At 39.0% G+C, this 23114-nt stretch overlaps 2 protein-coding genes and 1 pseudogene across 2 annotated transcripts; 1 reads left to right on the top strand and 2 right to left on the bottom strand.

Moving 5' to 3' along the window:
* Positions 1-139: 139 nt before the first annotated feature.
* On the bottom strand, positions 140-22773 carry LOC136242947 (uncharacterized protein F58A4.6-like). The gene is made up of 5 exons (XM_066034450.1): positions 22617-22773; positions 22452-22566; positions 614-759; positions 512-560; positions 140-386 (listed from the first exon to the last, which is right to left on the bottom strand). Exons 1-5 carry the CDS (start codon positions 22733-22735, stop codon positions 279-281), a joined length of 537 nt encoding a protein of 178 aa, XP_065890522.1. The 5' UTR covers positions 22736-22773; the 3' UTR covers positions 140-278.
* LOC136242938 (uncharacterized) lies at positions 11225-15232 on the bottom strand. The gene is made up of 2 exons (XM_066034441.1): positions 12727-15232; positions 11225-12667 (listed from the first exon to the last, which is right to left on the bottom strand). Exon 2 carries the CDS (start codon positions 12630-12632, stop codon positions 11853-11855), a length of 780 nt encoding a protein of 259 aa, XP_065890513.1. The 5' UTR covers positions 12633-12667; positions 12727-15232; the 3' UTR covers positions 11225-11852.
* Positions 15513-17197, top strand: LOC136242958 (zinc finger MYM-type protein 1-like; annotated as a pseudogene).
* Positions 22774-23114: the final 341 nt, after the last annotated feature.

Genomic DNA, 23114 nt, shown 5'->3' on the forward strand with positions numbered 1-23114 from the left:
CGTAGAAATGCGCAGGAATAGAATTCTTCCCTATTGTATACAAGCCATACACGATAAACTTTCTATTTTATTTAACTAGTGTTTCTGACCTATAGCCAATGTGATATTTATCGAATAGAATGTGGACTTTCAGGATGGCTGTTATTCGAGCTGTTATACAAATGTAGGTACTGTTGTGTTATGCATGTAGTGTTGTGTGTATGTGTGTGTGTACAACGTATAATACAATGTAGTGTTTCATGTCACAGTTACTCATGACTTAACACACAAAGCCTTCGTTATCTTCTGCTGCTTCTGGAAGTAAGATTGTCATCATTATACTCCAGTGACAATTGTCCCATCTGGTAGTGTAGTCTTGTCCAAGCACTCTGGCACATCACCATCAACTACCAACAAGAGACGTTACATGATATACACACAAATAAGGATACACTTCCTAAAACAACAATGAAAGCTAATCAGGTAGTGATATACCAAACAACACAAAGGAACTCGTTTAGAAGACAATTACCTTATCATCAACTCTTCCTTGTGGGCTATTTGCAAACTCCATTTGTTTGCTATACACAACAGTACAACAAGTTGGCACAACACATCACTGCACAATCCTTACAGTATAATGTACTTGGCTTGCTGTAGCTTGCCTTGCTGTAGTAGACTGAATGCCAGGTAGAGGTGGCATCTAGCAATGAGCTGGGAATCACCCAGTCTTGTAGCTAGAGCCAGCTGCTTCTTGGACACTTCACCAGCTAGGTGGGCCTGCATAGTGGAAGAACAGCTGGACATCAACATAGTGTAGTTATTTACAACAACAAATCACACAATCCATTACTCGGGACAGTCAACACTGTTGCCCCACTCAGACCAGTATGGCAGCATAGAGGTTGGAAATGGATTAGCTATTGGGTTATGACTGTCAGACAGAACAAGAATCGTTCATGATAATTACATGCAATAGTGACAACAGCACCACAACTCTAACTGGGATGGTCAACATTATCAGATCTAGTGGACACTGACAATGTAACGCCTCACTAGTCATGGGACAACTAACAACAAAATTCCCGCACACTACATCTTAAACACTTTTTTGTACAAGCTATAACACAAAACTTCTAAATTTAGTGATACTTAATTAATTTGTGGTGGAACAACAACACAAACGGAGGGTCAAACTGAGTTAGGACCACTGCTGTAGTTTAATGCTTCCCTACATAGCTAGTTCATGTACGAATGTGGCAGAGTGGCTTGTAGCATACAAATTGTTAGCAGCAATGGACTGTGCATTATTCTGTTAGAGGACAGATGGTATGGCAACTATGACTTGGTGCTTGTTTGATCTTACGGGGGACCATCAGATGGCTACCATTTTTGTACAGAGTACCAATTGACGCTGTAGGGATAATCAAATAAAAGATTCCAGTATTATTCAATTCTCAGCAACAACTCCAATACAGAAACGACCACGCTTTATGATCACATATGTACTAAGCAGTCAACTTGTCAGTCTTACCAAAAGTACACCTTTGCATAAAAAAGAAAATGGTCTTTTGCAGTGAAATTTGATATAATAACACTCGCTGACTGTGCCGTGCAGTACGGCACACAGGAAGTGGTTTAATTAGATGGTAAAATAAACACCAGGTCTGTGTTATTTCAGAAATCCAACAACTGATTTGTTGAAAATGAAATAACATCTCAACTTACATAATAAATTCCCATACAGATGGAAAGCACTGTACAAGGTCATTAAGTAGTGGCCTTACTAAGTTAAGAGAGTGGGTAAAGAAACATAGCATGGCTAAACTAATATTGGTGGATCTCCAACAAGTAAACTTGACAAATAGTCATGTGGTACATGTCATGTTGTTCCCTGCTATTATGTAGACAGCTAGGAATAGCATACATATATGGACAAGGAGAACATTAAGACATAGTGTCATCTTCGTTAAGTAGGCTATAAGGAAATGGTAACAAATTACGTGATTGGTTGACAATTATTTTTAAAATTTCAAGGTAACAGACCAGTTATCTTTTTAAAAATAAATAAATAAATAAATTTTCTCATGACAACATGCTGTGTGATTTCATAATTTACCTTTAACCAATACTACAAACAATACGCACAGACAGGGGTACTGCTTATATCCAGTACATGCTTGCTGCATGGCGTCAGAAGAAATCCCAATGTTTTGATCCATTCTACAAACTGTACATAATGGATGGTAGATAATAAAAAAGGACGTTTCACAATGACATCTACAAAGGTTCAGTTCATTCAAGAACACACCATTGATTAGCAGTTATTGTGTACTTTGTCCTGTTTAATTTCAGTGTTCAACATAGCTTGAACAACCACACCAAATATAGCACATCACAAATACAAACTATGTGCACATAAAACCGGTCACCACGAAGGTGCTGGTTGGCAGATGACAGGACAGTGGTAGGACTTCAGTCAAACACTCTGATGGGAACATTTCCTAACAAGCACTGACCACTATGCCACTAGCAGTAACAGTTGACACCATAAGAGACAACACTGCACCATCCAGCCATTGTAGGGTGCTGGGATGATGGGAATTCCACCCCTCACCAAATTTGTGTGTATTAATTATGAGTCACCTAACCAGACTATTAGCAGTGGGAGACACTACAGCTCTTGAGAATAAGGTAGAGTATAATCATCATTAGAAGGTTGGCTGGTTGATATTTAGTTTGTAGCTTGCTATTCTGGATTAGTATGGCAGCAACAAAAGCCATACAGTGACATTACCCATATTATAGTAAAATATGATATTTTCTTGTCAGACACTAACTGAGGAGGAGACATGATTATTAACTGTGTAATGTGGGAATGTAATTGTCACAGGAATGTATTGAAAGTGTGTAGTATGTGTATGTGGTGCGTACATGTAATAGTGTTGTGTGTGTGTGTGTGTGTGTGTGTGTGTGTGTGTGTACTGTGCGCGTATGTATGTGTACTATTATGTAGGGTGTGAGAGTGTGTGTGTGTGCGTATTCGATTCCCAGCTGGGCCACTTTGGTGTTGCTGTTGTTGTTTCCTTGAGCAAGAAACTTTACTCACATTGCTCCAGTCTACCCAGCTGTTAAAATGGGGACCTGGTGGCCTGGTGCCAACTGGGGAAGCAGCCCACCCAGCCGTAACATTAATGGTACCTGGTGTAAACTGGGGAAGCAAATGCTCAACTGTCCATGTCTCATATAGCAGTTGAAGGGACTTCGGGTGCCCACACCTTCACCTGAGACTTGGTACAGGCTCCTGCAGGTTACTAGTCCTGCCCCAGGAGGGCATGCCTGCGCTGACTCATAGCACCTGAGTAGCACACAGGTGCCCCAGCGCTGGCCACTGGGCAGCGTGACTGCGTAGTGGCAGCTGAAGGCTTTGCTTTTAGGTTCTGTGTGTGTGTTGTGTGTGTGCATGTGTGTGTGTTTGTGTATGTGGTGTGCACATGCATGCGCATGCGTGTGTATAGCATGTGTGTGTAGTATGCATGCATTTTGTGTTGTGCGATGTGTACACAAAGATAAAAAAAGAAAGAAAACTGGTTTTGTACAACTGACACTATAGTATGTTCACGTTGAGCTGAATCCTGAAAAATAGCTAAAAATTAAAAGTGGATTTTTTCTCAAGAGAGTTAACATTTCAGCCAACCAGATGATTATTGGTAACAGCAAAGGTGTCAACAACAGACACGTACAGTTTGGCTCCATTACAAGTTTGGGAAAGGGCTGTAATAGACACTGTGCTTATATGGCTTCCCCATAGGAAATGTATTGTGAAAATTTTGATTGGCTATAAATATTATGTCAAACATTTGAACAAAAAGATTTTGAAATAGTTTTAGCGGGTCAAGCAGTACTACAAATGAGCCAAATTTCAAGATTGTGTGCAATTGCATCCATGAGTTATTAAATGTTTTTGAGGATTCAGCTCAACGTGAACATACTATAATCCAATCATAAGACAATTCTGTTTCACTTACAACACCTACCAATAATCGCTGGCCAGCCCTCAGGTCAGAAGATGTACAACAATCGAGAGATGATAATGTGCTCCATCAATAACTGTTATGAGAAGCCAACATCGATCACCAATGATGTGATCCTTGTCTTTTGCCATATAGGAACAAATTATCTACCAGCCAATCTTTTTTGTTAAAAAAACTGACATACCATTATACTATGGGAAACACTTGTAACATACAACCTTGACAACATCACCATTTTTAGTGGCATAAAGAAAATCTAACAGGCAACAAAAGCCATAAATGTGTACAGCATATTCTCAGTGACTCTTTATGTCATTGTCTAAGCTGCAAGTTTCCTCTGGTCACACATCCCACCATTGCAATGTTCAATCGAAAAGTGCTATAAAAACTCAATACTAGGACTTTTAAAAAGGCAGAGTTATTTGAACAGTCAAACTGCTGTACTGTATGTACTTCAGTAGCTAAACAAGCAAAAAGCAGACAAAATGGGATGGCATACTGTACAAACTACTGTACTACTTATACACTGTCATTCCCAGTAATGGCTACACATTGTACAGTAGAAAAGTACAGCTCTTTTGGTCAACCTGATTGTTAGCATATCTGTTGTGGCACCAAAATTAACAACCCTTTCTTTGTCTGGTACACGCATGACTCTTATACTATACATTCAGGGTATTGATTGTATGTGCAACTTTTGATGGGAGAAGATCACAAACTGTACAATAATTTGTTTAAAACTTTTAATACACAGGAATCTTCAGACTAACTAGCTAAACTCTAAACCAATACAATATCCAAATTTGCCACCTACAACTTCTCAAAGATCACCAAAACAAGAGAAAAAGACAGAACACCCACTCAGACGTAACTTTATTTTCTGCTAATTCTGTAACTCGTTGGTATGTAAACAGTACAGTATCACCACACGCACTTTACCATATTGGAGCATAACTGAATGATGATAATTCTTATCACTGTTCATACAGACCTATAGGGAACCATAGATTGTTGTGTGTTAGTCGGCTTGAAAAATCAACAGTACACATAGCAACACCACCTGTTATACTGCAAGTATTCATGGTGTGTTACTGGGAACCGACACTGCAATAATATCATATCTCTTTCAAAACCAACACATTATGATACTCAAATACTTGCTCATTTTCTAACACATGGAATAGTATACTTGAACTGGTACACACATAAAGCCATTTCCATGGTAATGGTCACGTTGACACAGTGAAACAGGACCACCTGTACACTACACAGCCATGCAGGAAAATCATCCTGGGGGGCGGGATAAGAAGGCTGTACCATGTCTAATGGATGACAGTATGGAGACATTTCAAAGTCCTACCTACCTGAACCTCACCCCAGACAATTGGGGCATTTGTTCATCAATCTGGTTAATACCAAATTCCCTATCATACAGCTCAGTGGACTGGAGCAACTTTCTTGCTCCCACACATAACACAAACACGGGCACACACAATTCAGCCATTACTTTACGCACTAAATCAACAGCCATGTAAATAATACCATGAATGCCTTCCAATAGTATGCCATAGCCTTGTTAGCACCTTCTCCATCATGTTAGCATTACAGTCAACAGATACGGTGTACTTTCCTTATAGAGCAGACATTGATACTGACTATAATCTGACACTGGCACTATTTAGAGGTTTAGAGGTCACAGCCTATTAGAGGTAAACTATACTGACACATGATCTGTTGGGACTGTATACTTTATCATAAATCAAAAGGATGTTCCATTGGTTTCCTTATATGAATGGTCCCCTAATGATCTAGCTATTTATGGGTTTGCTGTATGGCCTTCACAAAAGTGAATGCAGTTACACACTTGAATCCATTGTGTCACTACAAACAGTAACAAGTGTGTCCACTTGAAATAGCAGGCTTGAGTTCCATGCCAACATTTACTAAATACCATATCCCACAATATGCCAACTTTCTAATAGCAGTACCAACACAACCAGCCGGCTAGTAACCAGACTACATATCTATAAAAAATAGTATACAGTGAAAACCATGGCCTCAATAATGATACGGTTTTATTACTGAAGTCATGAAGTGCTGCCTTTGGGACATAGGTTGCCGCATTTAAAAGGTGGTGGCCACTAAGTGAGGTCTTACTGTAAGTACAGCATGTACATGTGAGTGTATATGTGTATAGATGCTTGTCCACTATCACCCCACACTCATTCACATCACTATTAACCACCAGACATTATGGAGAGAAATTGTTATACCAAACAGTAAGCACACTCCATTCAACAGGCACATGAAGAATGCATCAGAGTAGGCTTGAAAGACCACACAATTTACTAAACACAGTGAATTATGAATACCTTGAGACTATATAATAGCTCAAGGTCTGGTGAATTGTATGTACTATATTTACTTGATTAATTACCATAGCGATTATTACCTTAGTTCAAAAATCATATTGAGCTACTCAATGCTCAAAAATGGTGTTTAAGCTCATAAGTTTAAAATCGATTGTGGCACTGCTCAAGTTTGAAGGTGTGGCAGAAATATAGTAATTGACATTGCTGAAGGGAACACCATCCTAATTGGGTAGAGGTTGGTCACACACCATCATTCATCTTGTGAACTCAAAAGAAACGTTGAACTCCATTGTACCCACGTTAAACTAATTCAACATTGACAACTCCTAATAATTCTAAAGGACAGATTTATATCCATACCAGTACATCCCCAGGGCTTCTAAATACAACGTGTTGCTTTCCTAGTTGTTACACAAGTCTTAACACCCGAGTAACTGCACATGACAGGTTGTGGCACATGACCAGGCAAATGGAATGGTTCCCCTGTCAAAGAACAGTGGTCTGATTTTAGGGATGCGTCACAGGAGGTAGGACATGTTCAGAGGAGGTTGGTCATGTGTCATCAAAAATTTCATCTCAAACAAAAGTTCAACCCATTCAACCCTGACACCTCAGTATGGATATAAATATTAATGCACAAATTGATGTCGATAAATTATGGTTCCCAGAGCTCTTCTTCAACACTTTGTGTGTGGCTTTATAGAAACAAACACTACATTATGCATACTTCTCGTGAATGTGACAAAGGACTTCATAATAACAATGCTAATTTCAGCCGCCATGTAATCATAAGTAGTAGCACATCATAGGGCTACGACGTGTGTCCAACCTCTTCTAGACATGTTTAAGCACCATAAAAATTTAATTATTTTATTATTCTGTATGCCAACACAACACTAATCAAGCTTACAGTATTCCTCTCTATATAATCTTCTATGGAATAGCATTCACAGAATAGAATAGTATCACGGCATCAAAAATATGCAAGGAACATTCATTGCTTTTGTGCTCTCTTGTTCATTCTTGTCTGCATATTTATAGCATAAAACAGTGACTTTGCTGACAAACCTCTTTAAAAACAAAGTACATTTACATAATCTGCAGGCTTACATGAAGCATGACTAATAATATCTACTGAGTCATTATTGCATTACATTCTATACTAGCATTGGTACCTGCCCTACGTGCAGGACCATTTCCACATTAACTAAAGTAAGTGTCATCAATATCTGACATGAAAAAAATGTGTCGCAAAAATGTGGCACTGAGAAGAAAAAAGTTGTCATGGGCAGGAATTGAACCCTGGACGTCTGGGTTAGCAGTTCTATGCACTAATGCTATGTATGGTGTTAACATGAATGTCTTCTTCTACACCAGCGCCTTCAATGCTCTGTATGTGTGTTGGACACCACCAGGATGAGGATGGTCAGACGGACAGACGGCTTTTTAGCTTTAGACTATGGCAAATGAGACTAACATGTAATACCAAGTAGAAAATGTAATCATAAAGCAATAATTTCAACTGACACCATAATGGATTTATTATTAATTAGCAAAGCCCACCAGGGGCAACACGGATGTCCTACCTTCTCTGGGTGTGTATTTGGCTCATGCCTAATGAACATGTCTTCAAAGAAATTGGCACATCAGCGGATGTTACTTAATGACATGGTAAGATGGTATGTAAATAACAAACATCTTGTATGTCAGCTCTGCAATCACATAACAATTAAATTTGACTACAAGTTCCGCACATTTCACATAACCAGGCGTTAAGCAACTAAATAGGAATATAATTAAGACTTGATACTCAGATACCAGTGGTAGGAAAACTTAATAGTAAAGCATTACACAGACTCCATTCTTTTAATGCATAATATTCCTTTTTGATGGCATTATAGTAGACAAGCCAAATTTGGATGGGTGCTCTGTTCTCAGTTATAAAGGCATTCACAATTTTGTCATACCTTTCAAGATAAAGTTCCGCACATACCTACACAAGCTGGCAGTTCCATGCTGCATTGCGTATGGAAGCTTCAGACAAGCCAGCAAACACCACTGCCATATCGGATTACTGAGTGATATGCTAACCACATTATAATAAGTTTTCACAATCCTGAGATCAACAATTTTCAATCTTGCACTAGTGATGCATATCAACTAACATGATTCTACAACTCCTGTGACTTGTGTCATACTATTCTAATGAACATGTAGGATTGCCTATAGAAAAGGAAAAATGTGCATTTTAAAATGATACAAAGTCAAGTGTACAGCATCACTACAATGGCAGCAACTTAATCTTCATTCATTTTTTAAAACATTTGTATTGTAATGTCAACCTGCCAAGTATTTATAAAGGGATGGGTATATATCAAAAACCCTCAAAATCTGATCCTGTAAAATGCAGACATTAGAAAATTTTACGTAATATTTCCTTTGATGTCTGAGGTTACTAAATCCAATAGAAACCTGTGGTGGGGTTACTAAATAGTTAGTCACCTGTGGTCTTGCCGGTGGTTGTTTACTACATTCGTCAAACAAAAATCGGTAAAGCCAAAAACAAAATGTCCTTACTGTTAGCTTACTTTCTGGACAAGGACAAGCATCAATAGCATTCAGATAGGCTAGGCATTCAGGACATCAATGTCTGGCACGGTGTGGCGCTGACACAATAAACTCAAATGATAAACCTCGATGCTAGCACCCATAGTTTGCTTCTTAACAGCTTACTTTCTGGACAAGGCAAGCGTCATTCTAGCCTGGCATAGTATTGTCATGTAATGTTATGAATGTCATGCCATTGCAGTGGTACTAACATTGCAGTGGTACTGACATGATTAACACAACTTAAGGATAAATCCCAATGTTAGCAATAGCAAGCACAGTTAGCCATCTCACTCTTTCTTAACCCAGAAAAGTTTGTAAATCACTTAGAACGGGTCGACAAGATTTCTATGCTATTTAGAGACCTGAGGACAATGTGGGCAAGGCTACCCACAAACTTAATTACCGAGGCCACATTTTAGCCTCGGTAGCAGTATGTAACAGACAAAATCAACGCTAAAGAGTCTGGCACAGGTAAAAGAAACGATCACCAGTAGCATTAATGCAGTGTACATAACTACATATCTTGAGAGCCACATCTTTGCCAAGTACTGCAGCCCAAAGGTGTCATGCACATACATGTATATCAGTCAAAGCACAAGTGCCTGTGTTGTAACTCAAATTTACAGTCTGTGTGGGTGAAATGCTTATACATGTGTGGGATACAACAGAACACTGTTGAAATCACAAAGCTACACAGACAAGAACAAAAATGGCTTTGGTAGTTCTTCCATTTCTGGCACACAGTTTCAGCAATTCAAATGCAAAAGGAAATTCTATCCAGCTCATGTTACACAAAATTGAGCCAGTGACAATATACTGCTATTGTTCTTGGCTCCACCTCCCCATGACACAGTAGTAGTTTGGCTGCATGCCTTGTGGGCTATATTCTGCATGGTAACCAACCATGCTTTGTTAACTAGAATAATGTACTAAAATAATGGACTATGCAGGCAGAACAAGGCAGAATGTACAGAAAAGGCAGCACAAGCATGCATGGTCACGAGCATATTAATGACTCTCTACATGGTATGAGATAGTGTTTCATCAAACTGGTAAAAAAATCATATCCGTCACACACCAGCACTCAAACTCAGGAAAAGAAACATTATGAGCACGTGACCAACGGGTGCTTGTGACAAGCATAGTAATGATAATGTGTGCATGTAAGAATAAGCACTACAGTGGAACCTCTCTTAAAGTACCCTCCTTGTACTATACATTTAACCTCTCTTATAGAGGACAGTTTCTGAGGTCACACTGAATTTGATTTCGCATTTTCTTTTATTACTAGTACAATAAAAAATGTTAATTTAAAATTAAAGTGGGATTCCGGCAATAAAAAGTGAAACAAGAGATGATTGTAGCTATGAGGGAAAATACCAATTTGGCATTGTAGCAATGTGGGAAAATCCCTAAATTGTTTTCACCATCTTTTCAATGTCAAAGTAGGGATTTTCCCACATACATGTAGCTACTATCACCTCTTGTTTTATCACTTCAGTTTTAAATTAATAATTTTTATTACACTGGTTCATCAACTTTTTTGTTAGAGCATACATGGTGTAGCTATAAAATACACGTGTGGTTGTGACTGCTGTATTAGAGTATCTCGATCTCACTACAGTACTATGCCTAATCAGTTTGGGGGGGAGGGGGGGGGGACTTTGAAATTGTTTTATAAGCAAGGCTTATTTATTTATTTATTATCTAATGCATCCAAATAGGAAGGGGTGGCACCAAAAGGCTAGGCCTGCACGAGGCTTAGCTGACGGGGTTTTTTTTAATTCTATATCTGGCCACCTGTAAGTGTTTAACACTGTGTTTGATATTGAATGAAATAAGACTATTCCATAAAGGTGATTTTCATCGTGTACGATATCTCTATAATGAGTTTTAGGCATGGCAATTTTAGTGGTGCTCATCACTTTAGGCTTTAGGCTACTATACTAAATAGTATCATACTGTTTGATAGACCTGTACCAATACAATCTTACCTCTGAAAAAGGACAAACTTCTAAGAAAATAACCTCATTGGTCCTAAAGCATAGAGGTCCCACTGTATTTGGTTAAACTGATCTTGAACATTTGTGATACAGTATTGTACACAAAGGCCAATATCCAGGTGGAGTATAGCAAATCAAAATTAATGTATTGCAGAATCATAATGTATGATGGAGTAATCGCAAATAAATAACCTGAATATGGAATTGGAAGAGTAGTAACAAATGGAGAGTTCCAACTACAGACACACTACAACATGCCAAGTATCTTCCATGTGGCTCGTGTCTTTCTCCTTGATACGTACACACGTGTATTGGCCAAGTTTCCAATACATAAATTTAGCAACATTAACATATTAAGCATTAAGTGTGAATCAAAGAATGTGGCAATAAACATGCTGATGACCCTCCACATGGCACAAAATAGCATTTCAGCTTCAACTCTTTGGAAAAATTGCACACATACCCACACTCAAACACACAAGCCCTCAGCATATGATTAACAGGTGCTCATGACAATAAATGGATACATAACATGTATATGCAATGATGTGTACACATTAACAAATGTGACACACACACACGAAAACAAAGCCTTCAGTAACCACACTTATGCATTGCCACCCAGCAAACCAACACTGGGATGCCTGTGCATGTGGTTACAATAGTTCATATTACACAACATTAATATTACAACATTACGATAAAGCGTATGCGAATAGTCTGTTGATATACTACACATATACTTGAATAGTATACTGTCTGGTGTGCCTTCACCTTTAAAAATCGCATTGGGATTAGTATTTGTGAAAGACATGCCAAAATCAAATCTATATTATCTACTGTGTGCGTAAAGTTCACTTCTGTGATGGTTTGATATCAGGATTGGAGATGTGGATCAGTGGAACTAACTTCCATACTGGCTTGTCTTCACCAGGTTGTTCAACCAAATGATCTCCAGTAAAGGTGATCAGACAACCTTTGATGGAGTATGAGGAGTAAGGCATGTCAGGTAGTTTGTTCCACACTTGACCACTGCTAGTGTTGTTACCACTCTGTAGTAGTTGTGGTAGAGATGCAGTCACTACATTACAAGTACTCTGATCATCTTCATCACACCCTACAGCAATGTACAAGTTATCATTAACAATTAGAGGAACTGCTCCACGTGTAACATGTGGTAATTGTTCAACCACACTCCAGTGTGAGTCAGTGTCAGTGATATGAAGAACTTCTACTGATCTTGTCATAGTCATAGGATTCCAAACTGTTACTCCACCAGCTACCATCACTGATGATCCATGGGAAACACATGAGGGACTACATCGTGCAGTTGGTATGTCAGGATATGGAGTGAGCCACTTTTCATCCCACTGGAATACTTTATTGGTAACTTTCACACCATCATTAGTACTTGACACTCCTCCAATAGCTAATAGTTGTTTCCTGTCAGGTATAGTTACTAGAACAAACTTCCAATATGGCAGATCTGGTAATGAAAACCAGCAATCTTCATGGAGGTCATACACAAAAGGATAAGTACATCCAACACCATCAACACCAGTAACTGAAGTGTACACTTTCCCATCAAGTTCAGCAATAGATAAGGCCAACAATTTCCTAGGAATTTCTGCCATGTAAACTTGAGGTTGTTCCTAGTACTTGTACTGACCTGGACATTACATATACACTAGACAAAGCCATAACTTCATGTATAAAACAAAAACATACCTGTTTCTGCATGGATGTGGGCATGGTACTCTCTGTGGGTGATTGGTGAGGAGATGAACACTGCAACCTAGACATGTCAGAAACCGGCATGTCTATCCCTAATATACAGTACTACCATACTGTACTGTATGATGTGAATTTTTTCTTTACACACTTGTTTGTTTACATTTTTATAACTTTATAACTGGTGAGATAATGCATACTGTATCAAAGGAAAGAATGGCACCAGCCAGACTGTACACGTGCCTCAACCAGCGTTGAAACCGGGTCGGGTCATCCGGGTCACATTTTCTCCGGGTCATCCGGGTCTGACCCGGTTTACAATTTATCCGGGTCTGACCCGAATTGTATCACGTGAGAAACGAAATTGTTCGTTTGACGACGTGGAAACTTATAAACGCTATCGCGTAGCTCTTTCATCAGCCACACCCACTTATCGCATTACCAACATACGCTCAGCCACGCTCATTTGTTAGTAAGTGTAGTATGTAGCATGAAATTGAGGGTATCTATGGTGAGGGGTAGCTATTGTCAGTAGGTGAAGACCTTTTTTTTTTTTTTTTTTTTTTGGTCTTCAACCTACAGCTAGGCTGAAGTTGCAATATTTACTCAACACGAATCGAACGCTCAAAATGTAGACTCGTTCGCTCGCTCGAGACTAGCTGAAACACGTCCCGGCTTTAATTAATCCGGGTCAATCCGGGTCACATCTGGGTCTGACCCGGATTGCTATCCGGGTCAGTGGGTCATCCGGGTCAGCAGTAGTGACCCGGTTTCAACGTTGGCCTCAACCATCAATTACTGAAAAGTGATGTGACCATTCCACTTCATTTTCAGGTGTGTTCCACCTACTATGCAGTGCTACAATACAAGAAGCACCTCTGCAATCAATCCACTGGCTACAGACAATTCTTGTGAATGCCATCACACGTTACCACAAATCAACACCTATGCGGTAAAGTGGAGAAAGAAATGTGACACAAAAGAGGAGAAAGGTAAGTCCATGATGTATGCACTGCAGCTGCTGCAGTTAGCAAAAATGCACACCTCAGGCCAAAGTGATGCCTATAGCATTACCCATAGTCAAGTTATGCTTAACTGAAGGCATCAGTTAGTTAGTTAGTCAATTCAGTTAAATAGACAACTTTTAAAATTTTATAGAAAACTTGTTGGAAGTGTTTGGGATCACTCTGAAAGCACATAGGTTACTGTATATCTGCCAAGCTGGCATGAAGAAAAATGAGGTTGGTTTGTGGTTAAACTTTGGGCAGAAAAGCCCAAACCTTCAAGATCCCCTACCAAACAGTACTACCATATTACCATACTGTATGATAAATCACAATGCATTACCTGCATAGTTGTTACTTACTACCTTCAGCAATTATATCGTGTATGATCTTGTACTATTTGGTTAAAACTCTTTACTAATATGATCTACAGTAGTAAATTTGGTGTGCCCAAAGGCCAAATCACAAGTGGAGCACATGTGATTAATAACCAATCAAAAAAACATAGAGAGTTGAAAGAGCGATTGATGCTACATAAAGTACACCAGTTTAACCTATCTTCCTTTCAGCTTCCTACCAATGCAGTATATTCCACTCCTTCTCCTTGACATGTAGGCCAATTTTTCCATAACATTTAGCAGCAGTAAAGTACAGGGTACAACACAAATATTAAACTTTAACACTACACAATTTTGTCAAGGACTACTGTCACCACCAATCACTACCAAGAGATGCTACTGACTCAATATATGCAGCAGAAAAAAATTGTGACAGGATTTGCGAAAAGGTACCTTTTCCACACATTTGACATACCAGCAAACAAAATGATGTATCACTTGACTCCTTATACTGACTGACTTGCTCTTAGTATCAAAATGTAGCCAGATACTGTAGCTACATTCCTTGAAAATTTCAAGCAATTATATGCCATGATCACAATATTATGCAAGGCCGGATCTAGCAGTACGGCCAGTACGGTTTTGGCCGTACCAATTTTTGGACAGGCTGTATTAAAAAAAAACCTGCATGTGCGATTAATAAAATGCACACGTGACTTTGATGGCAAGCCTCGTGTCAGCAAGTTCTTCCTCCAGTTCGTCATCATCATCGGTGGATTCACGTTTTGATTTGCCAGATATTCCCTTGCAGCCACACCAGCCAACTAATTTTCTTTTCCGAAAAGACGTTTCGGCCAAACCAAGGTTGTATATCGATCATTTCAGCCGTCATGGTTTCGACAGTGGCCATTCCTCCATTACAATGAAACCAATGACACTGCTTACTGCCATACATGTGTCACAGGATTTAAGGAAGAGAAAATAAGAAGTCCTCATGCTGATGTTGCCTTCGTGAGTTGATAAAATTAACTTGTAATCTGTACCTTTGCTAGCTAGCTATAGCTGCATCAGTTAGATCATGTTACCTGTCTGTAATAATATTTATATATTACTAATAGGTCTCAAAAGGATTTTCAAATTGGAAAGATGCAACTGTTATTTTGAAAAAGCATGCAAATAGTGCTTGCCATCGTGAGGCTGTTGAAGTTGTGATCACTCTCCCAACTACTACTGGAGATGTTGGTGAACTGATTTCTGCAAATCATTTAAGAGAAAAGCAGCAGAATAGTACCATTTTGATGAAATCATTGTGCTCAATTCACTTCTTAGCTAGACAAGGCATGGCGTTACAAGGTGATGGAACAGAAGACGATGGAAACTATTTACAGCTATTACAGCTTTTGTCTAGTCAAGATCCGTTAGTAGCTGGATGGTTGAGGTACAGATACACTTCACACAAAATCCAGGATGATTTCTTAGATTTAATGGGGAAGGACATTTTAAGTAACATTTCATCCCGTTTGCAGCAATCCAAATTTGCTACATTGATGATAGATGAAACAACTGATGTGTCCAATGCCTCTCAGGCAGTTGTTGTGCTGCGATATGTGACAGATGTCTTTGATGTTTATGAAGATTTAATGGGTCTTTATAAAGTGCCATCAACTGATGCAGCTACTCTTGTTGCTACAGCCAAGGATGCATTGAAAGATGCTGCTCTACCAATCAGTAAACTCCGTGGCCAATGTTATGATGGGGCTGCAGCTATGAGAGGAATAAGATCAGGTGTAGCTAAGCGAATCCTTGACGAAGAACCTAGGGCAGTGTATACTCATTGCTACAGCCATTCTATCAACCTTGCAATGAACGATTCAATAAAGGCCTGCAAGCCTGTCAAAAAGTCCCTGGAAGTAACTCACGAAATCACGAAATTGATCAAGTACTCCCCACGCCGTGAAGGTATTTTTCAGCAATTGAAAGACAACCATGACATCTCTGTTGGTTATCACACACCTGGAGTAAGAGTGTTATGTCCAACAAGGTGGACAGTATGTGCCAATGCTCTTGCAAGTGTTATTTCGAACTTTGAAATTTTACTCAACACATGGGACGAGGCTGCAGAAATAGTTTCAGACACAGAATCTAAAGCAAGGATTAATGGAGTTGCATTTCAGATGAAAACATTTTAGTTTATGTTTGGCGCCATTCTTGGTGAGATGATCTTGCATCATTCTGACAACCTCAGTCAGTGTCTTCAGAAGAGAACTATATCTGCTGCTGAAGGTCAGCATGTAGCCAAAATGGTTACTGACACATTGCAAAGTATTAGGACTGAAGAGTCTTATGACTTGTTCTGGCAAAAGGTTGTTCATTTCTGTGAAGATCACAACGTGGAAGAAGCAACATTGCCACGACCTAGAAAATTGCCAGCCCGTTTTGATGATGGCTTGTCTAGGGGACACACTGTTTCCTCACCTAAGGACCATTATCTACAAATCTACTATGAGGCTATTGAAACTGCAATTGGCTGTTTGTTGAATAGATTTGATCAGGAGGGGTATAGAGTTTATCGCAACCTTGAGGACTTATTGATCAAGGCAAGTCTGAAGGATGAATTTGACCAGCAATTCCTATTTGTGTGTGAATTTTACAAGGATGATATTATTCCAGATGACTTGCATTCTCAACTTGTCATATTTGGAAACAGTTTTCAAAGTATCCCTGACAAATAGAAACCTGCATCACCTACAATTTTTGACATCAAAGATTACTTTGCAAAACTATCAACAGCTCAAAAAGATCTATTGGGGCAAGTTGGTTTACTTCTCAAGCTTATTTTAGTAATGCCAGCCACCAATGCAACATCAGAACGTTCATTTAGTGCTTTACGTCGAGTTAAAACGTATTTGAGAAGCACAATGACACAGAATAGGCTGAACAACCTTTTGCTACTTCATGTCCACAAGGAGTACACGGACTCATTGGATTTAAAGAGCATTATCAATAGGTTTATTGCTGATTGTCCAGTAAGGCGTACCATATTTTCTACAATGTAGTTATAATAACAATATAATGTACAGTGTATACACAAATATGATCTTGAATTTTACATTATTCTCCAATAATCACTGTATAGTATTTAAACATCATGTTTTGATACTGAAAGTGCTCCAGATGCCATTTCAGAGCACTCAATTTGCAAAAATTTCCTGGGGGGGCATGCCCCCAGACCCCCCTAGCTTAAGCCTGCTTGTGCTCTTCCCAGTACCATTTGAGAGCACTAAGTTCTCAAAAATTTCCTGGGGGGCATGCTTCCACATTCCCCTGCTTCACAGCTCTATTCCTTCAAAACAGCTGCTTGTATTCTGCTCAGATGGCCTGACCACCATTAAAATGCTAGATCCGGCCCTGTTATGAAGCTTTAAAGTTCAAAATATGGGTCAAATTTTTTGTGTGAAAAAGGTACCTTTTTGCAAATCCGGTCACAATTGGTATTCCAACACAATCCAAAACACACACACGTACACACACAGTGGAAAACAGCAGTCACAAGAGAAAGACGCTACTACTCCAAAATAGTAACATCATAATATCCTCTAGACCAGGAGAAGGAGCACATTGCTACAAACTTTGATGCTATATCATTCACTTTCAAGGATCATCTCATAACTACAAGATATAGTTGGTCCTGATTTCATTACAGTCAATTGTCCGAATGCTTTCTATTATGAAGAGACAACATGTACAAATGAACAATTATTATCTACAACCTGTAAAGGCCAGAGTGTGTATGGCTCTAGGATATCACTTGAGAACATGAAAGCCATGAAGATGAAAGGTGGAAATCAAAGGAGAAGCCACAGGGATCACTACAGTTCCAGTAATAGATATTAATCTGCTGCTCTTTCTTCTCACAGTGCGAAGACTGTGTTAATGAGTTGCTAAAAGATATGGAAGAACCATACCATGACCATTCCCAGGATGCTAGAGTAATTAGCGCAAAAACCTTATGGGTCCACATAGAGATACTACACCACTTCAAAACAACATACAATCAACACAACATTTCCCGTATACCACAATACATTCCATGACATTGTACAAGTTTGCATTAGTTGGTCACACATCATCAACACTTGTGATGTCAAACAGTTCAACCTCAATATCAATATAAAATATTCACATTGTATGCATCACTACTCCGCGAGTCCTTGAAGAGACCTTCTTTGAAGCATTGTGTGACTTGTGGAATTACTAAGTAATTACAAATGAAGTGCTACAATATGTATTCTCCCCATAAATGTGACAAAAAGAATTTTAAAATAACAGTCCCAGACACCATGCTTGGTTGCTCAATCACACATTACAATACATCATATTATGGGATTATGACCAGCCTCTTCTGCTCAACAAATTGTCAGTTGGAAAACAACAGATCATCTTACACTGGTTAAAATATTTAGCATATTGCGCACTCTTGGTAGTACCATATTAGCAATGCCAGTAAGGTCATACGTAACACAAAATCCTACCACTTTACTCAATGTACTAATACAACCTGTTGTTGTTGTTCACTGAGAAGCAATGGCTTGAATGAGTACGTAGGTTATGTGTGAATTATGACATGGCCTTTGTGTTGTCAGTTTATTACTGGAATTGTGTACTGCCTGTATATTTTATTCGCGAGGATATTGGTGAGTTATGCAAAGACTCGAAGAGTTCGTCACTTTACAAAGTGAAATAGTTTGCTAATACTTAAAAAGAATCCAAAACATCCACAGGGTAACACAGAGATGATATATCTTAGATCTAGCATTTTTATACCTGTGATTCTGGAAACGTTTATTGTGGTCCCAGATTAGCTGGTTGTACTTGTGGCTGTGAAAGACGGAAGTTAGTCCTTGCTCTCCAAAATTTCAAAGTAGTAAGATTTTCACCTTGCCAGTGCCAACACCTACCACAGTTACCATTTGATTTGCTAGAGCATGACATGAGTGTAGTGAGCAGGATTCCATAGTGATGTCACTCTCCACAAAAATTAGTGGATTTTTACAGAGTATTCAACCAATTGTAGTGGTCGTAGTGCTGAGCAACGTACTAGTTAAACTGTGATATTCCATCTAATTTCTCACCCACTGCAATACCATGGAGTTTGAACCACATTCTTTTAATAGCTACAACATAATGACCCTATCAAGTTATGTACGAACAGACACATGACTGCTTAAAATACGCTGCAATCAGCTTGCCGACACAATTATTCCTTTAGTGAAATGTATAATAAGTTAGTGCTAAGATGCCATCTAATTAAGGTAACTGATATCTACAACATCAAGTAACAACATTGTACCATCAAGCAAATATTTCATCTTTCATAATTATAACACTCCCAATGTAATTGTAATTTCTTGCAAATTTAATAATCAATGTACCATGAAACCACCTAACTTAAAAGGAAAATTTCAGGGTACATGTCTCATAAACCATGGCCTTGATGTCTGGTGAGGTAACGTTGGTTTGTTTTTATAAGAATCCTGGCAGCATTCGATTGTGGGAGTTTATTATTTGCTCACGTGATGAAAACCATGAAGCTGATTTTCCATCCTACAGCACTCAGACGGAGGCATTCGACTCCCTTACCACTCTATGGCTACGAGTTGACAAATAAAAGTTCAAGGTGAGAACTAGTGTCATGGGTAATTTACAAGTGCTTGTCCGTGTGTTTGATTACGTACCACGCCCACTTTCCGTCCATCACAAGGTAACCACTCTACAGTGAAGCTTACCCCTCTGGATGTTTAGAAAACTGTATAAACAGTGTTTAAGTGATGCAGTAACTTTGAAACACTTGTAAAATTGCTAAATTGAGTGTTTCTGTGATGTCCGTAGGATTTCCCCATTTGTGTTAACAAACGTAACTGCAACGTTACTTGCTGCTAACCCATAATCGAACTTTACAAGACTGTCTATATAATAAATCCAGCAGGTTGCCTCCTATTGACTTGGGTGGTTAGTCGCCCACCATGGCAGGCTATTAGCCTGCATGGTACATATCAGGTGTATCACGTGCCCTTGTGATTTGCCTGATATGTACACCCACGCCCTTGGGCCTGACAGCCCTTGGGCTAGCTAGTGGTTGGGTGAAGGATATTACTGTACTGAACAGGAAAGTTACTTGAAAGTCACTAGCTGGGTAAGATACAGATCAAAATATACAGAGTTAAGTGAATATTGACAAGAAAAGTCAGAATGTGATGGTTCTGGAACTGTGCAGGATCAGCTTACTGACTGCCAGACAGCTATTGATGAACTATTAAACTGAGCAAGCAACTGAACCTCCATATACCACCATTCTATGAGGAAAGTTTCATGAGTGCCGATTTCACTGGAGCACACACTGGTTTACCTAACTTAAAGGTGCTGAAGGCTACATTTGACTTTGTGAGCAGGACGTTGCCAGCTGACAAATTGTCACGGTTTAGGGTGTGTCAGTGACAAATACTTAACAGAACACTTGGTATTCTGAAGAAACTCTTACCAGGGAATACAGTTTTGGCAGACTGCAGATTTGATATTGCTGATTTGTAGGAGCCATGCAGGCACCTTCCTGCATTCACAAAGGAAGAGTCAACTGTCAGCAGCAGAGGTTGAGCAAACTAGAACTATTGCTAATGTTCACATACATGTGGAATGTTTTGTTAGCTCTGTCTGGCAAAGGTTTCCAATTCTACAAAACACTTTACTGATTCATTTTTGATGATCAGAAAAGGCAAAGAGGCACCGCTCCTTTGATTGATTGAATAATCCATGTTTGCTGTGCTTTAAACAATGTATGTGACTCATTATTTGACTAAAACTAAATAGGCTGGAATGTTTATATAATGCAATGCTGACTTCAACTACCAAGAAAGAGAAACGCTTTAGTGATAAATACTTTGTAATAACTGTTATTTGACTAAAACTAAATAGATAATTGTACAGTAAATATTATATTTAAATGAATACTTGTACAACACAGGTGGCATGCCTCACTTCTTAAATATTTTTAAACCAGGCGCACGCCCACTTCGGCCGGCTGTGGGCGTGCGCCTGGTTTACTGAAATTGTTTTCGTAAAAGTGTGTGTGTGTGTACCTATCTATCTACCTATCTACCTATGTACCTATCTACCTATGTTTGTCCATACGCACCCACGTGAGCAAAATCGTTTAATAACGGTAAAAGCAGCTTTTGTGTAAGAAGTAAAAGTGAAATGAAGTCTGTATTAAACTTCTGCACAGGTGAACTTTGCTCTGAGGTGGTTTCTTTTTGGCGGACTGATACGGGTGTGGTGACTTTCCTCAGACTACCTTCCCCTTGAGGTTTTCAGGCATTTAGCAACTGAAAAACAACGGTGCAGGCCTCGTACACTGCCAGGAATAGCCTATCGCTTCGAGTTGAAAGGGGGCGTATCCCTTACTTACGCGAACGAAAATGAAGAGCAGCTTTGAGGCATTGTCGAGAGAATTTGAGGGAAAAAACACGTTAGTCACACTATAAAACAGTTTAGAAGATAGTTTTGTGCGTAATATGTTGGTAAAAGCGGTTTATTTAACAAACGCTTCCTTAGCAGTGCATAGCAACGTAATTGAACGAATTACAAATATTTCATGAATTACAAAATACGAGAAATAGCTAATTATATTATTGCACAACCCAAACTACCCTATTGTAAAGTTGTAATACATAGTTGGTTAATTCATAGTAGTATATACTGTCTATAGTTATTCCAGATGAGTTAGCTAGCTGCATGGCGCCTGGTTTTTAGAAGTAGCACAACATCAACTTGTTTACTCTTGCCTTTTCCTTTTAGAAATTGTGGCAAATTCTACAATCAGGGAATGCAGTACCACTTTCCCTTGGAACAGTGATAAGCTTCAAACAACTAAGGTGAAACCTTTTGTATAAACATCCTTCCCCCAACCACTAGCATACAAACTGCTTGTAGGCGTCAAGTCTTTTCCACGCTTTAAGCTGCTCTGCTGTGACAAAACTACTCCTTAGAACCAAGTAACAACAGTATCAATAGATTCCACAGGACAGGTAGGAGGAAAACTGTCAGCTAAAATTCACAAATAGCTGAGAAATGGGTATAATTCATTGTTTACTCTTGCTCCTTTGCTTCATTGGGAAGGCCTTCAGCATGTAATGTTGATCACATGCTAAAATAGTGCTATAGTAGGGACTCCCTACTATTATTAACTCTTGCTATCAGTACAAGCACCCACCCAAATATTACATACATTCCCGATATATACAATGTCCAAAATCCACAACAAAAATGCAAATTTTCAAAATATAAAAATCAACCCTGACCAGTCACACATCATAATATATCTCACGTGTATGCCAATTCTGTCTCCTAGTGACGAGTGGGCACCACCCAGGGTAGAGTACCACGCCATACACGCCTGTAACTGTGAGTACTGTATCGCTACTCTTATCAGTCTACGATGCCTGGTGGAAATGCCACTTATTTCTGTCAGTTACCCTTGTTATGTTCTTACCATGCTCTGTTGATTTCAGGGACGTGAAGGACTATGTTAACTTCTTCCTTTTCTTCATTCTTCTCCGAAACTGGAGTCAAAATCAGGTGATTTTCGTCATTCAACAAATCTTCACACATAACGCCTTGTACAGAAATAAATTCATGTGCGCCTAAAGGAATGGAATCCACAATCACATCAGTGGTCCAAATTATTGGATGACTGTATAGTGAATTGCAATGGCCATCCCTGCAGTCTAGACAGCAATTCTTGTCACTGTCAAGTTTGTATGATATTTGGAAGGGGTGTACTGGAATAAATTTTAGTGATTACTTTGAGTTCACTGAATACACTGTGTACAAGGTCGCACTCCCTAACTTTAAAAGTGTTTTCTTCTACTATCAATGCTTTCCGTTATTGTTTTTTTGTACCCATGGCATTCTTGTGGAACACTATTCCTGAGGACATTTTGGCACAAAGCCAGGTTAAACATTTCAGATCTCAGTAGAACAGTTTATT

Source organism: Dysidea avara, chromosome 13 (genome assembly GCF_963678975.1).
Source record: "Dysidea avara chromosome 13, odDysAvar1.4, whole genome shotgun sequence".
Classification (NCBI taxonomy): Eukaryota; Metazoa; Porifera; class Demospongiae; order Dictyoceratida; family Dysideidae; genus Dysidea; species Dysidea avara.